This window comes from Mobula hypostoma, chromosome 17 (assembly GCF_963921235.1).
Source record: "Mobula hypostoma chromosome 17, sMobHyp1.1, whole genome shotgun sequence".
Taxonomy (NCBI): Eukaryota; Metazoa; Chordata; class Chondrichthyes; order Myliobatiformes; family Myliobatidae; genus Mobula; species Mobula hypostoma.
In genome coordinates this window covers 4,104,388-4,131,496 of record NC_086113.1, presented here as the reverse complement: position 1 = coordinate 4,131,496, position 27,109 = coordinate 4,104,388, and the positions used below count along the sequence as shown (strand labels likewise).

At 42.4% G+C, this 27,109-nt stretch overlaps 1 protein-coding gene and 1 long non-coding RNA gene across 2 annotated transcripts in view; one reads left to right on the top strand and one right to left on the bottom strand.

The window, feature by feature from the left end:
- The window catches only part of LOC134357794 (uncharacterized), a 198,398-nt gene that overhangs the window by 99,906 nt on the left and 71,383 nt on the right, over positions 1-27,109 (top strand). The window lies entirely within an intron of this gene.
- The window catches only part of LOC134357793 (ubiquitin-conjugating enzyme E2 E2), a 189,021-nt gene continuing 178,979 nt past the window's right edge, over positions 17,068-27,109 (bottom strand). The window contains exon 6 of the mRNA XM_063069450.1: positions 17,068-18,428. Coding sequence (XP_062925520.1) covers positions 18,331-18,428 — 98 coding nt within the window. The 3' untranslated portion in view covers positions 17,068-18,330. The remainder of the gene's footprint in view (positions 18,429-27,109) is intronic.

Below are 27,109 nucleotides of genomic sequence, written 5' to 3'. Positions count from 1 at the left end.
AAACATAGAAACATAGAAAATAGGTGCAGGAGTAGGCCATTCGGCCCTTCGAGCGTGCACCGCCATTTATTATGATCATGGCTGATCATCCAACTCAGAACCCCGCCCCAGCCTTCCCTCCATACCGCCTGACCCCTGTAGCCACAAGGGCCATATCTAACTCCCTCTTAAACATAGCCAATGAACTGGCCTCAACAGTTTCCTGTGGCAGAGAATTCCACAGATTCACCACTCTCTGTGTGAAGAAGTTTTTCCTAATCTCGGTCCTAAAAGGCTTCCCCTCTATCCTCAAACTGTGACCCCTCGTTCTGGACTTCCCCAACATCGGGAACAATCTTCCTGCATCTAGCCTGTCCAATCCCTTTAGGATCTTATACGTTTCAATCAAATCCCCCCTCAATCTTCTAAATTCCAACGAGTACAAGCCCAGTTCATTCAGTCTTCCTTCATATGAAAGTCCTGCCATCCCAGGAATCAATCTGGTGAACCTTCTTTGTACTCCCTCTATGGCAAAGATGTCTTTCCTCAGGTTAGGGGACCAAAACTGCACACAATACTCCAGGTGTGGTCTCACCAAGGCCTTGTACAACTGCAGTAGTACCTCCCTGCTCCTGTACTCAAATCCTCTCGCTATAAATGCCAGCATACCGTTCGCCTTTTTCACCGCCTGCTGTACCTGCATGCCCACTTTCAATGACTGGTGTATAATGACACCCAGGTCTCGTTGCACCTCCCCTTTTCCTAATCGGCCACCATTCAGATAATAATCTGTTTTCCTATTTTTGCCACCAAAGTGGATAACTTCACATTTATCCACATTAAATTGCATCTGCCATGAGTTTGCCCACTCACCCAACCTATCCAAGTCACCCTGCATCCTCTTAGCATCCTCCTCACTGCTAACACTGCCACCCAGCTTCGTGTCATCCGCAAACTTGGAGATGCTGCATTTAATTCCCTCATCCAAGTCATTAATATATATTGTAAACAACTGGGGTCCCAGCACTGAGCCTTGCGGTACCCCACTAGTCACCGCCTGCCATTCTGAAAAGGTCCCGTTTATTCCCACTCTTTGCTTCCTGTCTGCTAACCAATTCTCCACCCACACCAATACCTTACCCCCAATACCGTGTGCTTTAAGTTTGCACACTAATCTCCTGTGTGGGACCTTGTCAAAAGCCTTTTGAAAATCCAAATATACCACATCCACTGGTTCTCCCCTATCCACTCTACTAGTTACATCCTCAAAAAATTCTATGAGATTCGTCAGACATGATTTTCCTTTCACAAATCCATGCTGACTTTGTCCGATCATTTCACCACTTTCCAAATGTGCTGTTATCACATCCTTGATAACTGACTCCAGCAGTTTCCCCACCACCGACGTTAGGCTAACCGGTCTATAATTCCCTGGTTTCTCTCTCCCTCCTTTTTTAAAAAGTGTGGTTACATTAGCCACCCTCCAATCCTCAGGAACTAGTCCAGAATCTAACGAGTTTTGAAAAATTATCACTAATGCATCCACTATTTCTTGGGCTACTTCCTTAAGCACTCTGGGATGCAGACCATCTGGCCCTGGGGATTTATCTGCCTTCAATCCCTTCAATTTACCTAACACCACTTCCCTACTAACATGTATTTCACTCAGTTCCTCCATCTCACTGGACCCTCTGTCCCTTACTATTTCTGGAAGATTATTTATGTCCTCCTTAGTGAAGACAGAACCAAAGTAATTATTCAATTGGTCTGCCATGTCCTTGCTCCCCATAATCAATTCACCTGTTTCTGTCTGCAGGGGACCTACATTTGTCTTTACCAGTCTTTTCCTTTTTACATATCTGTAAAAGCTTTTACAGTCAGTTTTTATGTTCCCTGCCAGTTTTCTGTCATAATCTTTTTTCCCCTTCCTAATTAAGCCCTTTGCCCTCCTCTGTTGAACTCTGAATTTCTCCCAGTCCTCACGTGAGCCATTTTCTCTGGCTAATTTGTATGCTGCTTCTTTGGAATTGATACTATCCCTAATTTCTCTTGTCAGCCACGGGTGCACTACCTTCCTTGATTTATTCTTTTGCCAAACTGGGATGAACAATTGTTGTAGTTCATCCATGCAACCTTTAAATGCTTGCCATTGCATATCCACCGTCAATCCTTTAAGTGTCATTTGCCAGTCTATCTTAGCTAATTCACGTCTCATACCTTCAAAGTTACCCCTCTTTAAGTTCAGAACCTTTGTTTCTGAATTAACTATCTCACTCTCCATATTAATGAAGAATTCCACCATATTATGGTCACTCTTACCCAAGGGGCCTCTCACGACAGGATCGCTAATTAACCCTTCCTCATTGCTCAAAACCCAGTCCAGAATAGCCTGCTCTCTAGTTGGTTCCTCGACATGTTGGTTCAAAAAACTATCCCGCATACATTCCAAGAAATCCTCTTCCTCAGCACCTTTACCAATTTGGTTCACCCAGTCTACATGTAGATTGAAGTCACCCATTATAACTGCCATTATATGTGCAGTCAAGAACCATCTTTGAGGTTTATAAGACCTTAAGTGATTGGTCAGCCGTGCTAACTAGAATAGTATAAAGCTAACTTGCCGAACACCAGCTCTATCCCGACTAACATTCAGATTCCAATCTGAATCCTCGTCAGCGTAATTTTCCCTGTTGTGATCGTCTTCATCTTCGCCTCGACATTCCTTTGCGTGCTGTTACCATCAGTCCATCCATGTCAGCTCGCTGCCATCAACATCCGATAGGCATTCCCAATTTGTGTTAATTATAAATTTTAACTTAGCACTGTTAATGACGGATATACACGTACAGCGTGATATCTGAGTCTGATGGCGATGAAACCTTCAATTCTAATCATGTGAAGAAACAGAAACCACAGAAAGTGGGTCAATACAACATTACAAACTCAGATCAGTGATGTCCCCGTGTCTTATTTGTAATACTGTACTGTCTAATGAAGTCATGAAATCATCAGGATTAGCAGGAACACTTCCATAAAAGACACCCTAACAGGGCTACTTATGATATTACTCAGTTGCAGAAGATGAAAGAAGCATGTGAAAATCGTTGCACACTTGAGTCATCTGCCAGGAAAGCTAAAAATTACCTTGATTGTTGTCTCATTGCTTCCTATAACATTTCCAAAATGATAGCTAAGTGTGGGAAATCTTCTACAATTGGTGAAAGATCAATAATGCTTGCTGTATCAGAAGTGCTCACCACTGTTCTCAAAATGGATACCAGTATTTTAAAAACTTTTTCAGTGTAGGCATCACCAGAAGAGGTTTCACAGTAGGTCTCCTGTCCCATGATCCTCTCGTATCCCTTTTGCCAATCACCTGTCCACCTCTTGGCTCCATCCCTCCCCCTCCTGTCTTCTCCTATCATTTTGGATCTCCCCCTCCCCCTCCCACTTTCAGATCTCTTACTAGCTCTTCTTTCAGTTAGTCCTGACGAAGGGTCTCGGCCCGAAACGTCGACTGTACCTCTTCCTATAGATGCTGTCTGGCCTGCTGTGTTCACCAGCATTTTTTGTGTGTGTTACCAGTCAATTCCTCTGAGTAATAACTCTGTAGCTCGTCATATTGACAAAATGAATGAAGACATTGAGTATCAACTATGCACAGAGCTATCAAGATTTAGGATACAACTGGATGAGTCAACTGTGTGAGACAACAAGGAATTGCTAATGGCATATGTACAGTTGATCAAAAGTGGAAAAGTTTATGAAGAGATTCTCTTTTGTAAATGTTAAAAGCAAATATCAAAGGAGAATCAATCTATGACAAGCCCAAAATATATATAGAGGATAAACGTGATTTCTTGCGCAACAGATGGAGCACCATATATGACAGTTTGCCATGCTGGTTTAGTAACATTTATGAAAAAAGAAATTCCAAGTCTGTTTGCAATTCTTTGTGTGATTCATTGTCAATGTCTCGCAGCCAAAAACCTCAGCCAGCAATTGTTTTCAAGCATGAGTCTTGTAACTTCTGCGATCAACAAAATTAAAGCTCATCTGTTGAACAACGGAATATTTCTCCAATTATGCGAAGATAACGATGAAGAGTTTGAACGCTTGTTTCTTTGCACTGAAGTGTATTGGCTGTCATAATGTTTCTTTGACACTGTAGTTGAATTTTTGCTCAAAGTCACCAGGAGTATTGAATTGAATTGAAATGAATTGACTATATTACTTACATCTTTCATATACATGAGGAGTAAAAATCTTTACATTACATCTCCATCTAAATGTGCAATTTATAGTAATTTATAATAGTATGTACAACAGGACAGTAACAAGATGGTTAAAAATGAACAGTCAATATAATATAGAAATACAGTTGTGTTAGCATGAATTAGTCAGTCTGATGGCCTGGTGGAAAAAGCTGGCCTGGACCCTGTTGGCCCTGGCTTTCATGCTGCGGTACCATTTCCTGGATGTTAACAGCTGGAACAGTTTATGGTTAGGGGACTTGGGTCCCCAATGATCCTTCAGGCCCTTTTTACACACCTGTCTTTGTAAATGTTCTGACTAGTGGGAAGATCACATCTTCAGATGCGCTGGGCTGTCCGCACCACTCTCTGCAGAGTCCTGCGATTGAGGGAAGTACAGTTCCCATACCAGGCAGTGATGCAGCCAGTCAGGATGCTCTCAATTGTGTCCCTGTAGAAAATTGTTAGGATTTGGGGGCCGATACCAAACTTCTTCAACTGTCTGAGGTGAAAGAAGAGCTGTTGTGCCTTTTTCACCACACAGCCAGTATGTACAGACCATGTGAGATCCTCAGTGATGTTTTGTCACCAATTTGTCAATGATTTTGATAATGAAGTTGATAGTTTTGTGGCAAAGTTTGTGGGTGATATGAAAATAGGCGGAGGGGTAGGTAGTGCTGAGGAAGCAATGTGATTGTAGCAGGGCTTAGACAAATTGGAAGAATGGGCAAAGAAGTAGCAGATGGAATACAGTGTTGGGAAATGTATGATAATGCATTTTGGTAAAAGGAACAATAGTGCAGACTATTATCTAAATGAGGAGAAGGTTCAAACATCAGAGGTGCAGAGGGACTTAGTCCTCATGCGAGACTCCCAGAAGGTTAATTTGCAGGTTCAGTCTGTGATATAGAAGGCAAATGCAATGTTGGCATTTAGTTCAGGGGGAATAGAATATAAACGCAAGGAGATAATGCTGAGCCTCTGTAAGACCCTAGTCAGGCTGCACGTGGAGTATTGGCCCACATCTCAGAAAGGATGGATAGTCATGGGAGAGAGTCCAGAGGAGGTTCACAAGAATAATTCCGGGAATGAAGGGGTTAACACGTGGGGCATGTTTGGCAGTTCTGGGCCTGTACTTACTGGAATTTAGAAGAATGCATGAGGATCTCATTGAAACCTACCAAATGTTGAAAGGTCTAGATATGGTGGATGTGGAGAGGATGTTTCCTATGGTGGGGGTATCCAGAACTAGAGGGCACAGACTCAAGATTGAGGAATGACCTTTTAGAGCAGAGGTAAGGAGGAATTTTCTTTAGCCAAAGAGAAGTGAATCTGGGGGATGCTCTGCCACAAACTGTGGGGGAGGCCAAGTCCATGGGTATATTTGAGGTAGAAGTTGTTAATTTCCTGATCAATCAGGGCATCAAAGGATATGGCAAGAAAGCAGATGTACGGGGTTGAGAGGGATCTGGGATCAGCCTTGATGGAATGGTGGAGCAGACTCAATGGGTTGAATGGCTGAATTCTACTCCTACGTCTTATGGTCTTAAAAAGCTTGGGAAACAAGACTGAACTTCTTCAAAGTTTCACTTAGTGTCAGAGAAATGTATACAATATACATCCTGAAATGCTTTTTCTTCACAACCATCCACGAAAACAGAGGAGTGCCCCCAAAGAATGAATGACAATTAAATGTTAAAACCCCAAAGTCCTCCCCCAGCTCCCCTCCCTCCCGCATGTAAACGGCAGCAAGCAACGATCCACCACCCCCACCACCAGCCAAAAAAAAAACATCGGCACCCACCACCAAGCACATAAGTGTGAAGCAAAGCAACAGCAAAGACACAGACTTGCAGTAGCCCAAAGACTATTCGTTCACCCAGTATTTGACATACCACAGGCTCTCTCTCTCTCCCTAATAATGTGGCGATGTGGCATTCCTAGCCAATCATAGTGATAAAATGAACATTCTAAATATGAAACTGCAAGGTGAGAATTTCAGTTTAATCCAGGCAAAAAGTGGAGTGCCCACTTTTATTGAAAAATTGGACATGTATAAGCAAAACATTGGGAGAAGAGTGTTCTCACAGTTTCCCTGCATAGAAACTTTGGCACTCTCTTTCACAGACAGTGATTTGCAAGAGTACTACTTACACCTGTAGTCACTGAAGAAGGATTTTCAAAATTGATTCAAGGAGTTGAACAATCTGGAAATTCCGGATTAGGTAATTAACCCATTTCTTTGCAAGGTGGAAGAACAGGAAGAGAGCTTGCAAGAAATTATTGAAATTCAAAATGATGAAGAAGCAAAAATGCTTTTCAAAAATATCGGCTTCTGTGGTATGTGGCTACAGTGTCATACGAAGTTTCCTGATCTTTGGAGAAGAGCCAAACTGCTGTTGATTGCATTTCCATCCTCCTACCTTGTTGAAAGAGACTTCAGTGCAATGAACCACATATTCACACAAAAAACAGAAACTGCTTGGACATTGTTACAAGTGGGGACTTGAGGCTTTTGCTGTCACAATTTGAACCAGATATTTCAACCTTTGCTAAAAACTATCAAGATCAAGGGTTACATTGGTATCGAAGCTGCTGTATGACACATAGAAAGAAGAATCATTTTTTCTCATGTTAGCATATGGTAGACATGTTTTTACACAATGGGGGGTGAGGGCAGAAAGTATATTGTGCCTAAGAGGTGCGTTGGCCAGTATGCAAGTTCTTTAGGGTGGCATCGGCTAGAAGAGGTTGGGAAACACTGGCCTTGATCAAGTGGATTAGGAGAGGATTTTTTTTTTGGTGGGTTAGTCTAGGACCAGAGGGCACAGCCTCAGAATAGAGGAAGGTTCCTTTAGAACAGAGACGAGTAGCAATTGTTTTAGCTAGAGGATGGTGAATCTGTGGAATTCATTGCCACAGACGGCTGTGGAGACTGTCAATGGGGGTATTTAAAGTGAATGTTGATAGGTTCTTGATTAGTCAGGGTGTTAAAGGTTACAGGGAGAAGGCAGGAGAATGGGTTTGAGAGGGATAATAAATCAGTTATGACAGAATGGTGGAACAGACTCGATGGGCCAAGTGGCATAATTCTGCTCCTCTGTCTCATGGTCTTATGATGTGAAGAGGGGTGTGAATGGTAGGGGTTTTCCCAGACTCGATAACAATCTCCTTTGTCTTGTCTTTATCTTCTGCACATAGACACTGCTCACAATGTCAGATTTTAATTGCATTCTCTCCCTTTCCTCAAAACTTAAGTGTGTGCCAATCTTTTTTTTCTCGTGCGTGCGTGCGTGCGAGTCTGTGCGTGTGCAATCTTTCACCGTTACCTATCCATCCGAGGTGTTTATAAAAGAGACCATCTCGGAAGTGATTACAAAGCACTTACACCCCTCCGTGACGAAGGTGACTTTCAAATGTGTGAGCTTTCAAAGTGGTCTGAGTGGGAGCAGTGGCTGTGTGTTTGCTGGTGGAGGGGGGGGGTGGTGTGGCTTTGTGGTTGCAGAGAAGGAGTTGTCATGGAATTTATCCCTGGTCTCCTAGCTGGGTGGGAAAAGGAACTGGCTTTGAAATGATGTACTGGGTTATTATCCATATGTCAATTAAAGAGGGTAGAAGGCTGGGCTGTGAGTTGATGGAAACAGGACTGTTGTAACAGAATTATCAAATTAGACTGAATATGGAGCAAGGTGCCTTCAACTGACTGGTCTGCAGTGATGGTTCATTCTCCATGTTTCCTTGCATCCTTTAGACACACAAAGAAATTATACCAGGGGTGATTGATAAGTTCGTGGCCCAAGGTAGAAGGAGTCAATTTTAGAAAACCCAGCACATTTATTTTTCAACATAGGCCCCTCCTACATTGACACACTTAGCTCAGCGGTCGTGGAGCATACGGATCTTGGACCTCCAGAAAGTGTCCACAGCAGGGGTGATTGATACGTTCATGGCCTAAGGTAGAAGGAGATGAGTTATACAGCTTTCGTTATATGCACATGCAGGTCAACTCTTTGAGTGATTATGCAGACAATTTGCAGTTAATAACTCATCTCCTTCTACCATAGGCCACGAACTTATCAATCACCCCTGATGAGGTATGGAGGCCTATGGTACGGGTATGGATCAGTGGGACTGGGCAGGGCATGGAATAGGTGGGCTGAAGGGACAGTTTCTGTGCTCTGTGACTCATTGAAAACTCTGACCACATGTTGCTGTAATTCCTGACATGGCTTGGATTAGAAATTCAGATTGAAGTCAGGAGGATTCAAGAAGGCTACAGTCTCCATTTCACACCTTTTAAACTGCCACAGCATAATTCAGTGTTTAGAGATCACAGGCTCTTATTTCACAAAGTAAACACTTAATTTTGGGCAGGTAAGGGAGCACATTCCATCACAGCAGGAAGTGGGATATTTAAAATGGAACAGTATGTACTGGGAGGGGTATGGGGAGCCTTGGTCCAGGATAGGTCCTTTCTCCCGGAGTTCACCCAGTGCTCTTGAGTTAGGGAAGCCATTACCTTGAACTGCCGGGCATCTACATTTGGGATCAGCTCTCTGTATGGTATTGCGGTCCCCAAGCCCCTCTCCTACACCATACTTTCACTGAAAGAACATTCCATATTGTTGTGTTGGCATTGATGGAGTGAGGGAGCTGCAACCTACAGGGAAATACCAGAATGAAGATCACAGAAGGAAAAGTACCTTAGAAATGACAAATAATTGCATCAGCTATCACCAGACTTTCTGAATGATGAAAGAAATTTGTCAGTATTTATAGGTAATTTGTCAGTAATGTCATTTTTTTCACTAATTTGGGACTTTCAGTGTAACCCGTGATTTCATTGAAGTAATGAATAATTATCAGTGAACTCTCAGCAACATCATTGGAATAATTTTAATATTTTAAATTGATATAATATTGATTACAGCATCGAACTAATTTGTAATTATCAGTAATAAATTATTTCACTTTAGTAATTTTGAGTATTGATAAATGATTGCCTGAAACAATTTATAATTGCTTATAATATTATTGATGTAGCTTGAGCAATATATCGGACTACATCTCGTTAGCCAGTGCTGCTGCTTCTGATAGATGATTGACGACTTTCTTGGTAGGAAGCATCTCCCTCGTCACAAGTGCAGAGTCCTAGATCTACGGACCGATCTGCTGCCGCTGAACTTCTCATAAAGCCATGCTTGCTGAGATAACCCAGTGTTAAACCTTTAAAATAAGCTTTGTACCCTGGGTTAGTGATTGCCCATTGATTTGAATGAGGACCACAGGGCAGCAAGGGAAGTCATTTCACTTTACATGTGTTTTAGTTAACATACTGTTATTCTGGGTCTGCAGGGGAGCTCTCCTTCCCTCCGCTAACCTGCAGGTCACCCTTGGGCACGGTGTAGCAACTGCTTACCCCTCCCACCCACCCCATCCGATCACGGTCTCATGAAGCCATGGGATCAGGTGGTGGATGGTCGAATGAGCAGTTGGTGCACATCACAAGTCCTGGTTATGCAGCCACTGACCACTGACTCCAGGCAGACAATCTCTGAAGAGTATTGATAATGGCTGCGGTCACCCGTCTTGCAAAGACACTGCCCAGAAGAAGGTGATGGCAAACCACTTCCGTTGGTGCCTGTTCCAGGTGAGGGTCAGCACCAAGTCAGTAATATAGTTGAAGTAATTTAAGTAATTGTTGGTAATAACATTGAAGTAATTCATGAGTAACACATCGAAGTAAATGAGTAGTTGTCACTGAAATCTGTAGCACAATTACCATGATTGATATAATTTTTGTGACCTCAGACACCTCTCCTCCTCACCCTCCCACACTGAGTTATTTCACAGTGCGAGTGTGGAACGAACAGTCAGGCTTGATTTCAGCATTTATTTCTTTAGTGATACCGTGTGGGGAAGGCCCTTCCTGCCATTCGAGTCGTGCTGCCCCAGCAACCCCTGACAGCACTGATTAGCTCCAACCTAATCACAGGACAGTCTACAGTGACGAATTAGCCTACCTGGTATATCTTTGGGCTGTGGGAAGAAAACCCATGCACTCTACTTGGAGGACATACAGAGACTCATGAATTGAACTCTGACACTCCGAGTTGCAATATCGTTGTGCTAACTGCAACGCTACCTAAGAGAAGTTTGGATCAGTACATGGATGGGAGGGCTATGGAGGGCTAAGATCCAGGCACAAGGCAGAATAGTGTGGCATGGACTAGATGGACCAAAGGGTCTGGTAATGTGCTGAAGTGCTCTATGACTCTATATGACTGAGCTACAGAGGGAGATGCAACGCACACAAAATGCTGGAGGAATTCAGCAGGCCAGGCGGCATCTATGGAACCATCACTGATAAGTACACTCAGAGGCCACATTATTAGGTGCATCTGTACGCCAGCTTGTTAATACAAATATCTAATCAGTCAGTCATGTGACAGCAACTCAATGCATGAAAGTATGCCGACATGGTCAAGAGGTTCAGTTGTTCAGGTAAACATCAGAACAGGGAAGAAATGTGATCTAAGTGAAATTGACCATGGAAGAATGAATGTTGGTGCCAGACAGGGTAGTTTGAGTATTCCAAAAGCTGCTGATTTCCTGTGATTTTCATGCACACCAGTCTCTAGAGTTTGCAGAGAATGGTGTGAAAAACAAAAATCATCCGGTGAGTGGCAGTTCTGTGGGTGAAAACTCCTTGTCAATGAGAGAGGTCAGAGGAGAATGGTTAAACTGGTTCAAGTTGATAGGAAGGTGATAGTAACTCACCTGCCACCTGCCAGTTTGTACTCCTTCCCCTCCCCCACCCATACACCTTCCCCCTCACCTGTCACCTGCCAGTTTGTACTCCTCCCCCCCACCCATACACCTTCCCCCTCACCTGTCACCTGCCAGTTTGTACTCCTCCCCCCCACCCATACACCTTCCCCCTCACCTGTCACCTGCCAGTTTGTACTCCTTCCCCTCCCCCACTTCTGGCTTCTGCCCTTTTCCTTTCCAGTCTTGCTGAAGTCTCAACCTGAAACGTTGACTGTTTATTCCCCTCCACAGAGCTGCGCGACTTGCAGAAATCCTCCAGCATTTTGTGTATTGCTTTGGGTTCCCAGCATTTGCAGAATCTTGTGTTTAAAATCTCCTCTATCCTCTGAATTTTCCCACATTCTTTCTATCATAAGGTAACCAGAACTGAGTGCAATACTCCGAACTGTTGTCTAATCATCCTGAAAATGATAGTGGACAACTAACTCTGTTCACCTTACTTACTTTATGGGTCGATCAACCCCCTTCTAGTTTATGCACTTTCTCCTTTGTATTTCATAATTCAAACTCCAGGGTGGGTGTATCAGTGTTTCTGCTTTAAATTAACAGGATTAAGTGATTGTAAGGTTCTTTGATGCGCTGCTTTGTCTTATTGAACTGCCAGCTTGTTATTTTGGGCATCTAAGAAGAATCTAGTGTTAAAGTGCTCGCTCTTTGAAACCTCTCCTTCAGTTATTACTTACTTGGCTATAGAATGTTTATCATGACAATTGCTGGACAGGATATCTCCCAATTATCTGTTGTAACTTTGACAGAAAGTCCAAATCAACCACGAAGTAGTGGTTTCTGCTGAATCCACAGTAGCTGATTGGGATACAAGGGAGACTTAGAGTGGTTTGTGCTGACGTTACGACGAGTTTAGGAGTAAATATAGGAAAGAACAAATAAAAGGCAAAGTGTTGTACTAGATCTCCTGGGGAATCATTATTCTGTATTCTTTCAGTTGACAGGTTTTCCAAGTAATTTTCCATAAGAGCAATCAAAGGTTCAAAGCTGAGTAAACACGTCACCTATGTAACACACACTCACACATACCAAGTGCTGGAGGAAACCAGCAGACAGGGAGCGTCTGTGGAGGGAATAAACAGTTGATGTTTTGGGCTGAGTGTTTCAGCAAACATCAGATAATATTGTCATATACCTAGTGGCCATTTTATTATGTACCTCCTGTACCTGATAAAGTGGCCACTGAATATATGTTCTTGGTCTTCTGCTGCTATAGCCCATCCACTTCAAGGTTCGATGTGTTGTGCATTCAAAGATACTCTTCTGCACACCACTGTTCTAACACGTGGTTATTTGAGCTACGGTCACCTTCCTGTCAGCTTGAACTAGTCTGGCCATTCTCCCCTGACTTCACTCAATAACAAGGCGTTTTTGCCTACAGAACTGCCGCTCATTGACTGTTTTGTTTTTCTCACCATGCTCTGTAAACTCCAGAGACTATTGTGGGTGCAAATCCCAGGAGATCAGCAGTTTCTGAGATACTCAAACCACCCCATCTGGCAGCAACAATCAAAGTCACTTAGATCACATTTCTTCTCCATTTTGATGTTTGGTCTGAACAACAACTGAACCTCTTGACCATGTCTGCATGCTTTTATGCATTGAGTTGCTGCCACGTGACTGGCTGATTAGATACTTGCTTTAATGAGCAGCTGTACAGGTGTACCTAATAAAGTGGCCACTGAGTGTAAATTGTACGCACAAGCAAATCAGGTCTTAGAACTGCTTTCTGAAAACTTGCCTGTTTCCCGCAGAACCAAAGCGCTCATTATTGACCAACATTAACCAGCAGATGTGCCTAATAAAAGTAGCCACTAAGTGTTTAAAAGTCTCAGGAGTACATACTGCATCTAGTTTTAGACATGAAGATGTACATGCAACAGATGTAATTTAAAGATAGTGATCACATTCTAGAATACACAGTAATTCTTTTGTTGTGGTTTTAATGTGCTCATGTAACAAAGGGAATATTTATTGCCTATTTCCTAATTGCCCTTTAACTCTCAACTCATGTCCTCTTGTTTGAATCTCCCCCACTCTCAATGGAAAAAGCCTATCCACATCAACTCTATCCCCCTCATAATTTTAAATACCTCTATCAAGTCCCCCCTCAACCTTCTACGCTCCAAAGAATAAAGACCCAACTTGTTCAACCTTTCTCTGTAACTTAGGTGCTGAAACCCAGGTAACATTCTAGTAAATCTTCTCTGTACTCTCTCTATTTTGTTGACATCTTTCCTATAATTTGGTGACCAGAACTGTACACAATACTCCAAATTTGGCCTTACCAATGCCTTGAACAATTTTAACATTACATCCCAACTCCTATACTCAATGCTTTGATTTATAAAGGCCTGCATACCAAAAGCTTTCTTCACCACCCTATCCACATGAGATTCCACCTTCAGGGAACTATGCACCATTATTCCTAGTTCCCTCTGTTCTACTGCATCCTTCAGTGCCCTACCATTTACCATGTATGTCCTATTTTGATTAGTCCTACCAAAATGTAGCACCTCACGCTTATCAACATTAAATGCCATCTGCCATCTTTCAGCCCACTCTTCTAACTGGCCTAAATCTCTCTGCAAGCTTTGAAAGCCTAATTCATTATCCACAACGTCACCTATTTTAGTATCATCTGCATACTTACTAATCCAATTTACCACCCCATCATCCGGATCATTAATGTATATGACAAACAACATTGGACCCAGTACAGATCCCTGAGGCACACCACTAGTCACCGGCCTCCAACCTGACAAACAGTTATCCACTACTACTTTCTGGCATCTCCCATCCAGCCACTGTTGAATCCATTTTACTACTTCAATATTAATACCTAACGATTGAACCTTCCTAACTAACCTTCCGTGTGGAACCGTGTCAAAGGCCTTACTGAAGTCCATATAGACAACATCCACCGCTTTACCCTCGTCAACTTTCCTAGTAACCTCTTCAAAAAAATTCAATGATTTGTCAAACATGACCTTACACGCACAAATCCATGTTGACTGTTCCTAATTAGACCCTGTCTATCCAGTTAATTATATACCATCTCTAAGAATACTTTCTATTACTTTACCCACCACTAATGTCAAACTTACAGGCCAATAATTGCTAGGTTTACTCTGAGAACCCTTCTTAACAATGGAACAACATAAGCAATATGCCAATCCTCCGGCACCATCCCTGTTTCTAATGACATTTGAAATATTTCAGAGCCCCTGCTATTTCTACACTAACTTCCCTCAAGGTCCTAGGGAATATCCTGTCGGGACCTGGAGACTTATCCACTTTTATATTCCTTAAAAATGCCAATACTTCCTCTTCTTTAATCATCAGTTTCCATAACTTCCCTACCTGTTTCCCTTACCTTACACAATTCAATATCCTCTCCTTAGTGAATACCAAAGAAAAGAAATTGTTCAAAATCTCCCTCATCTCTTTTGGCTCCACACATAGCTGTCCACTCTGATTCTCTAAGGGACCAATTTTATCCCTCACTATCCTTTTGTTATTAATATAACTGTAGAAACCCTTTGGATTTATTTTCACCTTACTTGCCAAAGCAACCTCGTATCTTCTTATAGCTTTTCTAATTTCTTTCTTGGGATTCTTTTTACATTCTTTATATTCCTCGAACACCTCATTTACTCCATGTTACCTATATTTATTGTAGCTATCTCTCTTTTTCCGAACCAAGTTTCCAATATCCCTTGAAGACCATGGCTCTCTCAAACTTTTAACCTTTCCTTTCAACCTAACAGGAACATAAAGATTCTGTACCCTCAAAATTTCATCTTTAAGTGTCCTCCATTTCTCTATTACATCCTTCCCATAAAACAGATTGTCCCAATCCACTCCTCTAAATCCTTTTGCATCTCCTTAAAGTTAGCCTTTCTCCAATCAAAAATCTCAACCCTGGGTCCAGACCTATCCTTCTCCATAATTATATTGAAACTAATGGCATTGTGATCACTGGACCCGAACTGCTCCCCAACACATATCTCCGTCACCTGACCTATCTCATTTCCTAAGAGGAGATCCAACACTGCCCCTTCTCTAGTTGGTACCTCTATGTATTGCTGCAAAAAACTATCTTGCACACATTTTACAAACTCCAAACCATCCAGCCCTTTTTACAGTATGGGCTTCCCAGTCTATGTGTGGAAAATTAAAATCTCCCATAATCACAACCTTGTGCTTACTACAAATATCTGCTATCTCCTTACAAATTTGCTCCTCCAATTCTAGCTCCCCATTAGGTGGTCTATAATACACCCCTATAAGCGTCACTACACCTTTCCTATTCCTCAATTCCACCCAAATAGCCTCCCTAGACGAGCCCTCTAATCTATCCTGCCGGATTACCGCTGTAATATTTTCTCTGTCAAACAATGCAACACCTCCCCCTTGCCCCTCCGATTCTATCACACCTGAAGCAATGAAATCCAGGAATATTTAGTTGCCAATCATACCCCTACTGCAACCATGTTTCACTAATAGTTACAACATCATACTTCCAGGTATCAGTCCATGCTCTAAGCTCATCCACCTTTCTTACAATGCTCCTGGCATTAAAATAAATGCATTTAGGAAATTTTCCACCTCTTACTCTCTGTTTATCACTAACGGTGCAAACAAATTTACTATCTCCTTTTTCTTCCTTTTCCCCTACATCTGTTCCTACACTCTGGTTCCCCTCCCCCCTTGTTTCTAGTTTAAATCCACTGGAGCATCTCTAGCAAACCTACCTGCAAGAATATTTGTCCCCCTCCAGTTCAGACGTAAACCGTCCCGCTGGAACACGTCCCACCTTCCCTGGAAAACTGCCCAATTATCTATAAATCTGAAGCCCTCCTTCCTGCACCATGTCTTCAGCCGCATGTTGATGTGCGCTATCTTACTATTTCTAAACCCGCCTGCACGTGGCACTGGTAGCAATCCTGAGATTGCTATCCTGGAGGTCCTGTCCTTTAACTTGGCGCCTAACCCCCTAAACTCACCTTTCAGGACCTCTTCACTCTTCCTACCCACATCATTGGTCCCTACATGGACCACGACATCCAGCTGCTCACCCTCCCTCTTGAGAATACTGAGAACTCGATCCGAGATATTGCGGACCTTGGCACCAGGGAGGCAACAGACCATCCGAGATTCTCCATCTCTTCCACAGAACCTCTTATCTGTCCCCCTAACTATCGAATCCCCTATCACTACTGCTGTCCTGTTTTCCCTCCTTCCCTTCTGAGCTGAGGGTCCGGTCTCAGTGCCAGAGATGCAACTACTGCAACTCGTCCTCATCAACAGTATCCAAAACACTTGGGGCTCCCTTATCAATAGGTTTTCTAGCAAGCCCTCAAATAACTCAACATTATGGAATACGATCTTGCATTTGCATCACTGGCTTTTCAGTGGGATTAAGTTTTGGTCATTTTATAACAGACAGCACAAAGTTTCTTGCTGTAATGAAACATTGCTCATCCACAGAATGGAGGAAACTCTAGGGGTGTCTGATCTTGGGGAGTTTTAGAATATTGAATAGTATAGCATGGAACAGTCTCTCAACCCACGATGTTGTGTTGACCTCTTAACCTACTCTAAAATTTACTAAATTATGTGGACCACGGTGTCAGAGGTGAAGGTAGAGGCAGATACACAAGGGACATTTAAGAGACTATGCTAGAAAAATGAAAGGCTATGTGGGAGGGAAGGGTTAGATTAACTTTGGAGTAGATTAAAAGGCCGGCACATCATGGGATGAAGGGACTGAACTCTTCTATATATATTCAAATCAAGCAATGGTTAACAGTCATACACAGAGATGTTCGAATCTGACTATTAGATTGATTTTTAGAGTAGGTTAAAAGGTCAGCTTAACATTGTGAGCTGGAGGGCCTGTGCTGGAACACATTACCTGGTTTTAAAAAAGTAAGTTTTCAAGTGGTGTTTTTTTTTAAAGTCAAGTCAATGACAAAGGAGAGAGGAGTATGCTGTATCTCAGCCATGGTGCTGTTTTAATGGGTGCAATAATACAAGTGTACATCAAACTGTTCCACAGTCAAGAATTGCAATCATCTCAAAATTTACAAGCATTTGAAAGTAAGTAAAGTGGATTCCGGTTATTTGGGACACAGCAGGACCAGCACATTTTGGCCCAATTAAGCAGCTGCCCCACTTAGCCAAATAGTTAAAAAGGTACTAAAAAGGACAAACTACTGTTTAACTAAGAAATTATGTATTTAAATGAAATACAGAAGAAATTAGAACACTGAGTATTAGTTTGTAATGGTTAACAACGGAGGAATTCGTCCAGTGTACGCTGCCGCATTCTTTTGATTGACTATAAATGAACAAACTCAGCGCAGACACTTGTAAATAATGGACAGCCTTCATACAATGCTATCACCAATTGCATCCTCCAAATTTTCATGGTAACATTCAAGATTATCGTTAATACTTTTAGATTCTTCATAGTTTCTAAATTGAAGTAGTGAAATATTTTTAAAAATGTCACTCCTGGCTGTTTCTGGCATTGAGGACTGAATGCTTGAAAATGCAGTGAGTAAAACAGTTCTGAATTATCCTACTGTTTATTTCTCACCAACGGTTGGTGAGAGAAATAACTGCTGTCTGGATACAAGCATGCTATTTAAAAACTGTTTCCTTTAAGCACAGTGCAGTGTCTAATGGCCACACAGTGCACGTGACTGACACTACTGAGAAAATGTTCAGCCACAGTCTTGCCCCAATTAACCGGAATCCACTGGATTGTTCAAACTACACAAATTTTAAGTGTCGTTCGTCAGCCTTTTTGAGAAAAGAAGATAATGAGGCAGGTGACAAAGCCAGTCATTGTAGTAATGCACAGTGACTGTGAACTTAACCTACTGCAGTGATAGCCCGGTAGCATGCACCTGACATGGTCGACTTCAATACAAAAAATCTGGCTCTAATTGCAACCTACGTGAAGAAATCAGATATAAATCTATCATGGAAGAGGGCACACTTATACAAACCTATGTAACAATAAAACTCTCTACATATATAACGTGAACATTCTTTACATTGTAGAGATTTAGACATTGTAAAAACAACCAGGTGTCAAATTTCTTCAAGTCTTCAAGGAACAGAAGGATATTTTTACACAAAGATATTTTTTAAAAAAGAGCAGGGCTTAAAATAAAGTCAGGAGGGAATCTGGGTTGTTGCAGGCGGAGTGTGCTTTCCCAGAGTCCAGGAGTTACTGCTGTCTACCCTATGTAGCATATCTCTTGGTCCACTGCCTGGCTATTCGGTCATGTTCTGCTCTGTTGGTCAGGTATTGAGTTGCTATGCTTCCAACGAGAGGGTCCGCTGCAGAATGACAAAAGAACGTGGGTCAGTTATCAGCACTGGATGCACAGTTAATGTACCTCATCATCTACACAGCATATAAACCACAGTAATAATCTTACACAACAAGATGGGCAATGTTAATGCTATTATTGGCATTATTAAATAACGTAGTAATGAGGGAGTGGGAGGGGAGGGAGAAAAAATGGGTGGACTCTGATAAGAGCATGAGGGTGATGTTTGAGATCCAAGAACAACATCTACTTGGAAATTCACCCCATCTCAACACAACTACATTAAATTCAGTGCTTTCTCATTCTAAAGAGCCTGCTTGTTCTTTGCGATTTACTGTTGTAGTCACTCATTAATCTTGCCAGCTGTTCAAGATTGAGAGATCAAATCACTGTACAGTTATAATGATTTGATCTTGTGATACCAAGGATAGGTTACCCAGACCCAAATATTATTGGTAATCTTTCATTTTGGCTACACATCTCCTGCTGTTGACCCCAACACTGAATCAGTGCATTACGTGGTGAAATGCAACAAGAAATAAAGAGTTAATTTGTGAAGGAAGCTTCAGTTAAAAATGGAAAATGCTAGAAACAGTCAAATGGCTGCATCTATAAAGAGAAAAACAGAATTAATGTTTCACACTGATGACTAGAAGATAATCTAGCATCCTGCAAGTTAAGGAACAATCTACCAAATGGTCATGGTCATAATTTAAAACATGAATGGGTACACTGAGGTAAATAGTGATAGATTTTCCACTGGTCACAGTAATGAGGCAGCACACATTACATTAAAAGTTTAGGAAAATTTTCAGGTGGTGATTCGAAGTACTCTCCATGGCAAATAATTTTAAAAAAAGATTTGATGAAATAAATAATAAAGAGGATTATCAAAAGGTATGCACTACTGCCTGAGATCAGCTGCATCACAAAGAATGATACTGGTACAAACTAGTTATTCTGAAGGACTGTTTCAATATGGTGGACTAAGATTTCTGAAAGCACGTACTCCACAAATTGACATCCTTTCTTTCTGAAGTTGCACTGGCAGTAAGACGATGGGTGTGTTGGGTTGATATTAAACTGCAGGAGAAATGTCTTGACAAATATAGGAATTAGCAGCACTAAGGAGAAAATGTACTGTAGATAATCTTATGTAGAACAGTACAGGCCCATCGGCCCATAATGTTGTGCCAACCCTTTAACCTACAAACTTCTTACAGACAGCCTGGCAATTGAACACTGAACACCGATGCCCTGAGCTGTAATAGCATCACGCTAACCGTTATGCTACCGTGAACCATAAATAATCATTTTTTCCCTGCAATAACAAACTCGTTGAAGAACCACCTATGTGTGAACAATGAGAAGAAAGTTGTGGTTCATTTTGCACTATATTGGTTGGGGTAGGGAGGTATACTGGGAATTAATATAGACCTATTTTTGGATGCACCAGTCCCATCCCAAACAGGAAATCTGTGGCAGGCCAGGAATGTTTCATTTGGCAAGTATTCACTGGGCCTGAAATTGATCCTCATTGAGTTTCTTATTTGCTTGTAAAACTGAACATAATGCGATTGAATATTTAATCTGGAAAATGTCAGTACTACATTCTGTCATATGACTCGATGTTCTCGACTGTGTAATCATCATAATAGGGCAATGCCTGACTTACATTCCTCAGTAAGTGTATTCCCCTCTGTCATCAGATTTCTGAATGGACAATGAACCCGTGATCGCTACCTCACTATGTTTGCTCTCTTTTTTAATATATACTTATTGTAATTTCTAGTTTTTATTATTACATATTGCAATGTACTGCTGCCACAAATCAACTTTGAACATTGATATCAAACCCGATTCTGATAGCTCAGCTTTGTCTGAGTCATTTCTTTACATAACTATAAGTATTGGTTAATCTGCAGAGAGAGTTATTTGAATTTCAGCACAAAGGCCTTTCCACTGCACTTCTATTCATCTGATTGGAAATTGCATTCCTCTTTCTATCGACAAGGCATTTAGTCTCTGCACAACTGGGCAACCTTGAAATAATGAGAAATAAACTGTTCTCTCTTATTCTCTCCATTATAACAACAAGATAGGACTGTGTTTACACAATACACAGAGGTACTATATGTCCTTCTCTGTTACATAATAATGCTGATAAACTAATTCACAACTTTATAACCAATAGTCTAGATTACTGCAATGCACTTTTTACTGGCCTTCCAGAACAATCTATTGACAAACTTCAACTCATTCAGAACGCCGCAGAACTGTTAACCAGGATGAGGAAGCATATCATCACTCTCATCCTAGCTAATTGGCATTGGTTCTCTATATCTTTTAGAATAGATTTTAAAGCTCTCTTACTTATTTTCAAAGCTTTTTATGGTCAGGGAACAGAGCACATTGCAGAATTGTGTTTGTTTTATAACCTTGCTCGAGCTCTCTGGTCTTCTTCAGCAGGTCTCTTAAACTTAAACAATTTTCCTCAAAAGCTAATTGGCAGGTCAGCTTTTTCTGAATGACACTCCTAAACTGTGGAACTCTAAACCTAAAACTACAAGGAATGCAAAATCAGCTGACACTTTTAAACAACAGCTCAACACCTATTTGTTTTAACTAACTTTACCTACAAATGTTTGTAACATCTTTTGTCTTTTAGTTTCATGTTTACACTTTACATTGTAAAGCACTATGAACTACAGCATCTGTCTAAAAAGTGCTCTATAAATAAATTATTATTTTGGCTGAAGATTCTGTAATATGGGAAAAAATCCTAACATTTAAAAACACAATAATTTTGCTCAGCATCTCAGCATTTCGGGCTGAAATATAAGGTGTTGCTCCTCCAACTTGAGTATGGTCTCATTGTGACAGTAGAGGAGGCCATGTACTGGCATGTCAGAATGGGAATAGGAAGTGGAATTAAAATGGATGGCCACCGGGAGATCCCACTTTTTCTGGCAGACTGAACGTAGTTGCTCGGTGAAGCGGTCTCCCAATCTACATTGGGTCTCAGAGATATATAGACCACCCCGGGTACACTGGATACAGTAATGAAGGAGGAGGTGTAGGTGTAAGTTCCACAAACCTGTCTGTCCAGGTAGACCCATTGATTCTGCTTGTTCCTGCCTCACTGAACTTGTATCTGCACATCTTGACTCAGTTTTATTCCCCCCACCCCCCCCTTCAGTCCCTTCCCACCTACATCCATGACACTTCACAAGCTCTTGACCTTTTCAATAACTTCAAATTCCCAGGTCCTGATCATCTTATTTTCACTATGGGTGTCTAGTCCCTATACACCTCCATCCCCCACCAGGAGGCCTCAAAGCTCTCCGTTTCTTTCTGGACACCAGACCCAACCAGTTCCCCTCCACCACCACTCTCCTCCATCTAGCTCTCAATAATTTTTCTCCTTTGGCTCCTCCCACTTCCTTCAAACAAAAGGTGTAGTCACGCACACCTACATGGGTCCCAGCTATGGTTGCCTTTTTGTCAGCTAAATGAATAGTCTTATGTTCCAAGCCTACACTGGTGTCACTCCCCAACTTTTCCTATGCTACATCGATGACTGCATTGGTGCTGCTTCCTGCAACTTTGCCTTCAACTTCCACCCTGCCCTCAAATTTACCTGGTCCATTTCCAACACCTCCCTCTCCTTTCTCAATCTCTCTGTATCTCTGGAGACAGCTTGGTGTTTGATGTCTATTATAAACCCACTGACTCTCACAACTATCTGGACTTCCTCCCACTGTTACTTGTAAAAATGCCACCCCCTTCTCTCAGTTCCTCCATCTCCAGCACACCTGCTCTCAGGATGTGGCTATTAATTCGAGAATGAAGGAGATGTCCTCAATTCTTCAAAGAAAGGGGCTTCCTTTTCTCCACCATCAATGCTGCCCTCAACTGCATCGCTTCCATTTTGCGCACGTCTGCCCTCACCCCATTTTCCCGCTACCTCACCAGGGATAGGATTCCCCTTGCCTCAACTACCACCCCACCAGCCTCTGCGTCCAGCACATAATTTTCCGTAACTTCTGCCATCTCCAACAGGAGCCCACCATCAAGCACATCTTTCCCTCCCTCACCACTTTTGCTTTCCACAGGAATTGCTCCCTAGGCAACTCCCTTGTCCGTTCGTTCCTCCCCACTGATCTCCCTCCTCGCAATTATCTTTGCAATTGGAACAAGTGCTACACCTGCCCCTACACCTCCACTCTCAATTACCATTCAGGGCCCTAAACAGTCATTCCAGGTGAGGCGAAACTTCACCTGTTGGGGTCACCTACTGTATCCAGGTATGGCCTCCTGTACATCAGTGAGATCCGACGTAGACTGGGAGACTGCTTCGCTGAGATGCTGAATTCCTCTAGTGTAGTGTGTGTCGGCTGGATTAAAGCGGGATCTCCCAGTGGCCACCTATTTTAATCCCACTTCCCATTTCTATTCCAACATGTCAGTCCATGAGCTCCCCTACTGTCGCGATGAGGCCACACTCAGGTTAGAGGAGCAACACTCTATACTCTGTTTGGGTAGCCTCCAACCTAATGGCATGAATATTGATTTCTCGAACTTCCAGTCATGCCCCACCCCCCCTTCACCATTCCTGTTTTCCTTTTCTCACCTTATATCCTTACTTCCCTCTGGTTCTCCTCTGCCTTTTCTTCCTTCCATAGCCTTTGGTCCTCTCCTATCAGATTCCCCCTTCTCCAGTCCTGTATCTCTTTCACTTACCAACTTCTCAGCTCTTTATTTCAGCCGTCCCCCCCTCCCAGTTTCACCTATCACCTTGTGTTTCTTCCTCCCCTCCCCCCATCTTCCTACTCTGACTCCTCATTTTTTTCTTCAGTCCTGCTGAAGGGTCTCGGCCCAAAATGTCGACTGCTATTTTCCATGGACACTGCCTGGCCTGCTGAGTTCCTCCAGCATTGTGTGTGTGTTGGTTAGTTTAATAAAGTTTACCAGCACCTGTGAGATATGAGTATTAAAGTGCTGGTGATGGGCACATTGCACTGGGCCACAGTACTGGAAATGGAGAACCAAGGCCTTTTCATCTTCTCTAGGTTCCCTAATAAGCTTGAATTTCATGGACAGCTGGCACAGTAAACCTCCAGAGGGTTAATTAGCTGTCACTCTAGTCGTGACACTATTCCAGTGAAGCTTGTTGAAATGGAGACTCATCAGATTAGAACTATTATTTTTTATTCAATATTAAATGTCAGGCAAATATGAGCTCTTAACTTAATGACAAATTAGTTCCTTTTTCACATTTATGAACATACAAAATAAATGAAGAAAGCTATATAGTACAATCAGCCACAGAATTAAATTAATGTTTATAATGGAGAAAAGGACTTTTTGAATTTTTAAAATCCATTCATGACTTGTTAATGTCAATGGAAAGTTTATTCTTTAATTTGGAACCCCAAACCACATTCCTGAATTGTTTGTCCCACTCCCATCAAGGAGGAGGCTACATATCATTAACACCAGGACCAAAAACAGTTAATTCTCCCAAGCAGTAAGGCTAATCAACAGCTCCAGCCACTAACCCACCCCTCAACACCCTACCCTCAACCACCACTACTTTATCATTTCCTGTCAACGATCTTATGTACAGACACTCCTGTGCCTGGTGTCACTTCATGGAGATACAATCAATGCATACAAGCTGACTTATGTGTTTTTATTACAACATAGAAAATCTACAGCACATTACAGGCCCTTCGGCCCACAATGTTGTGCCGACCATGTAACCTACCCTCGAAGCTGCTCTCGAATTTCCCTACCACATAACCCTCTACTTCTAAGCTCCAAGTACCCATCTAAGAATCTTTTAAAACACTCTATTTTATCCATTTCTACCACCTTAGCCGTCAGTGCATTCCACGCACCCACCACTCTCTGTGTGAAAGACTTATCTCCGACATGCCCCTTGTACCTACTTCCAATCACCTTAAAACTATGCCCCCTTGTGTTAGCCATTTCGGCCTTGGGAAAAAGTCTCTGGTTATCCACACGATCAATGCCTCTCATCATCTTATACTCCTCTATCAGGTCACCTCTCATCCTCCATCGCTCCAAGGAGAAAAGGCCAAGTTCACTCAACCTATTCTCGGAAAGCATGCTATCCAATCCAGACAACATCCTCATAAATCTCTCTGCACTCTCTTTATAGCAGGGGTCCCCAACCTTTTTTGCACCGCAGACTGGTTTAATATTGACAGTATTCTTGCGGACTGGCCGACGGGGGGCGTGGGGGGGGGTGGCTGGGGAGGTGTGTGTGTTCAAGTTCAACAGCGTGTGACAGGGAATGAGGAAAGGTACAGCTGACTCATATTGTTTCATATCGCCAAATTATATTGTTTCCTCGTGGCCTGGCATGCTTTGCGGCCCGGTGGTTGGGGACCACTGCTCTATAGTATCCACATCCTTCCTGTAGTGAGGTGACCAGAAATGAACAAGTGGGGTCTGACAAATGTTTTATATAGTTGTAACATTACCTCATGGCACTTGAACACAATCCCATGGTTGATGAAGGCCCACACCATATGCATTCTTAACAACACTGTCAACCTGTGCAGCAGCTTTGAGTGTCCTATGGACACGGACTCCAAGATCCCTCTGATCCTCCACAATACCAAGAGTATTACCATTAATATTATATTCTGTCTTCAAATTTGACCTACCGAAATGAAACACTTCACACTTATCTGGGTTGAACTCCATCTGTGACTTCTCACCCCAGTTCTGTACCTATCGATGTCCCGCTGTAACCTCCGACAATCCTCTAGACTATGCAAAACACCCCCAACTTTTGTATCATCAGCAAACTTAATAACCCACCCTTCTACTTCCTCATCTAAGTCATTTATAAAAATCACCAAGAGGACAGTTCCCAGAACAGATCCCTGCGGAACACCACTGGTCACCGACCTCCATACAGAATACGAACCATCCACAACCACCCTTTGCCTTCTGTGGTCAAGCCAATTCTGGACCCACAAAGCAATGTCCTCCTTACTTTCTGAATGAGCCTCGCATGGGGAACCTTATCAAATGCCTTATTGAAACCTATACACACTAGATCCACTTCAACCTTCAATGTGTTTTGTTACATCCTCAAAGAATTCAATCAGGCTCATAAGGCACGACCTGCCCTTGACAAAGCCATGCTGACTATCCCTAATCAGATTATGTTCCTTCAAATGCTCATAAATCCTGCCTCTCAGGATCTTTTCAAACAACTTGGCCACCACTGAACATTTGCCACATTTCTGCCGTGCATTTCCCTGAGAGCATCTGCTCCCAATTTATCTTCCCAAGTTCCTGCTTAATAGCATCATTTCCCCCCATCCCAATAAAATGTTTTCCAAATTGTCTGCTCGTATCGCTCTCCAGCACTATGGTAAAGGAGATAGAGTCGTGATCACTACCTCCAAAATGCTCACCCACCGAAGATCTGACACCTGACCAGGTTCATTTTCCAATAGCAGATCAAGTACAGCCTCTTTTCTAGTTGGCTTATCTACATATTGCAACAGGAAACCTTCCTGAACACACCTAACAATCTCTACCCCATAAAACCCCTTGCTCTAAGGAGATGCCAGTCAACGTAGGTTAAGTTAAAATCGCCCATCACAACAACCCTATTATTATTGCATCGTTCCAGAATCTGCCTCCCTATCTGCTCCTTAATGCCTCTGTTACTACTGGGGGGGGGGTCTATAAAAAACACCCAGTAGAGTTATTGCCCCCTTCCTGTTTCTGATTTCCACCCCACAATGACTCAGTGGACAATACCTCCATGATTGCCTCCTTTTCTGCAGCCGTGATACTATCCCTGATTAGCAATGCCACACCCCACCTTTTTGCCTCCCTACCTGTCCTTTTTGAAACATCTAAAGCCTGGCACAGTCAGCAGCCCTTCCTGCCCCTGAGTCACCCAAGTCTCTGTAAAGGCCACAACATCACAGTTCCACATATTGATCCACGTTCTAAGTTCATCCACCTTGCTCAAGATACTCCGTGCATTAAAATAGGCACATTTCAAACCATCTGGCTGAGTGCTTCTTTGCTGTATCATCTGCCTGTCCTTCCTCACAAACTCCCTACAAGCTGTCACTATTTGTGCGCCAACAGTCTCATCCTTTGCCTCTTCACTTCAGTTCCCAAGCCCCTGCAAATCTAGTTTAAACCCTCACCAATAGCATTAGCAAACCTCCCCGCCAGGATATTGGTTCCCCTCCAGTTACTGTTGTGTAGTTTACCTTCACTCGGCACAAAATGAGCACATATAGTTTATCTTGTATGGTTTTTCCGTGCTGCACTGGATCTGGAGTAAATATTATTTCATTCTCCTTTATACTTGTGGATTGGGAATGACATTAAACTTGAATCTGTTAAATTTATTCTCCATGTTATTGGATTGTAAATTTCAGACCTTTGTTTAACCTGGTGACAATTATAGGAACAATGGTACATTTTCAAGTCAGAATCAGAATAGGGTTAATAAGTCATCTCTTCTAATGTCCCTGTCTTTGACAGGTATTGGAAAGACTTTGCCAAGTTTGTTGGGAAGGGATTAGTTTTGTTGTGTGTGATTCTAGTGCCTCTATCAATATAGGATGGGCTGTCTGCTCTTTATTCTTATTATCTCTGACATAACTGTTTGGTACA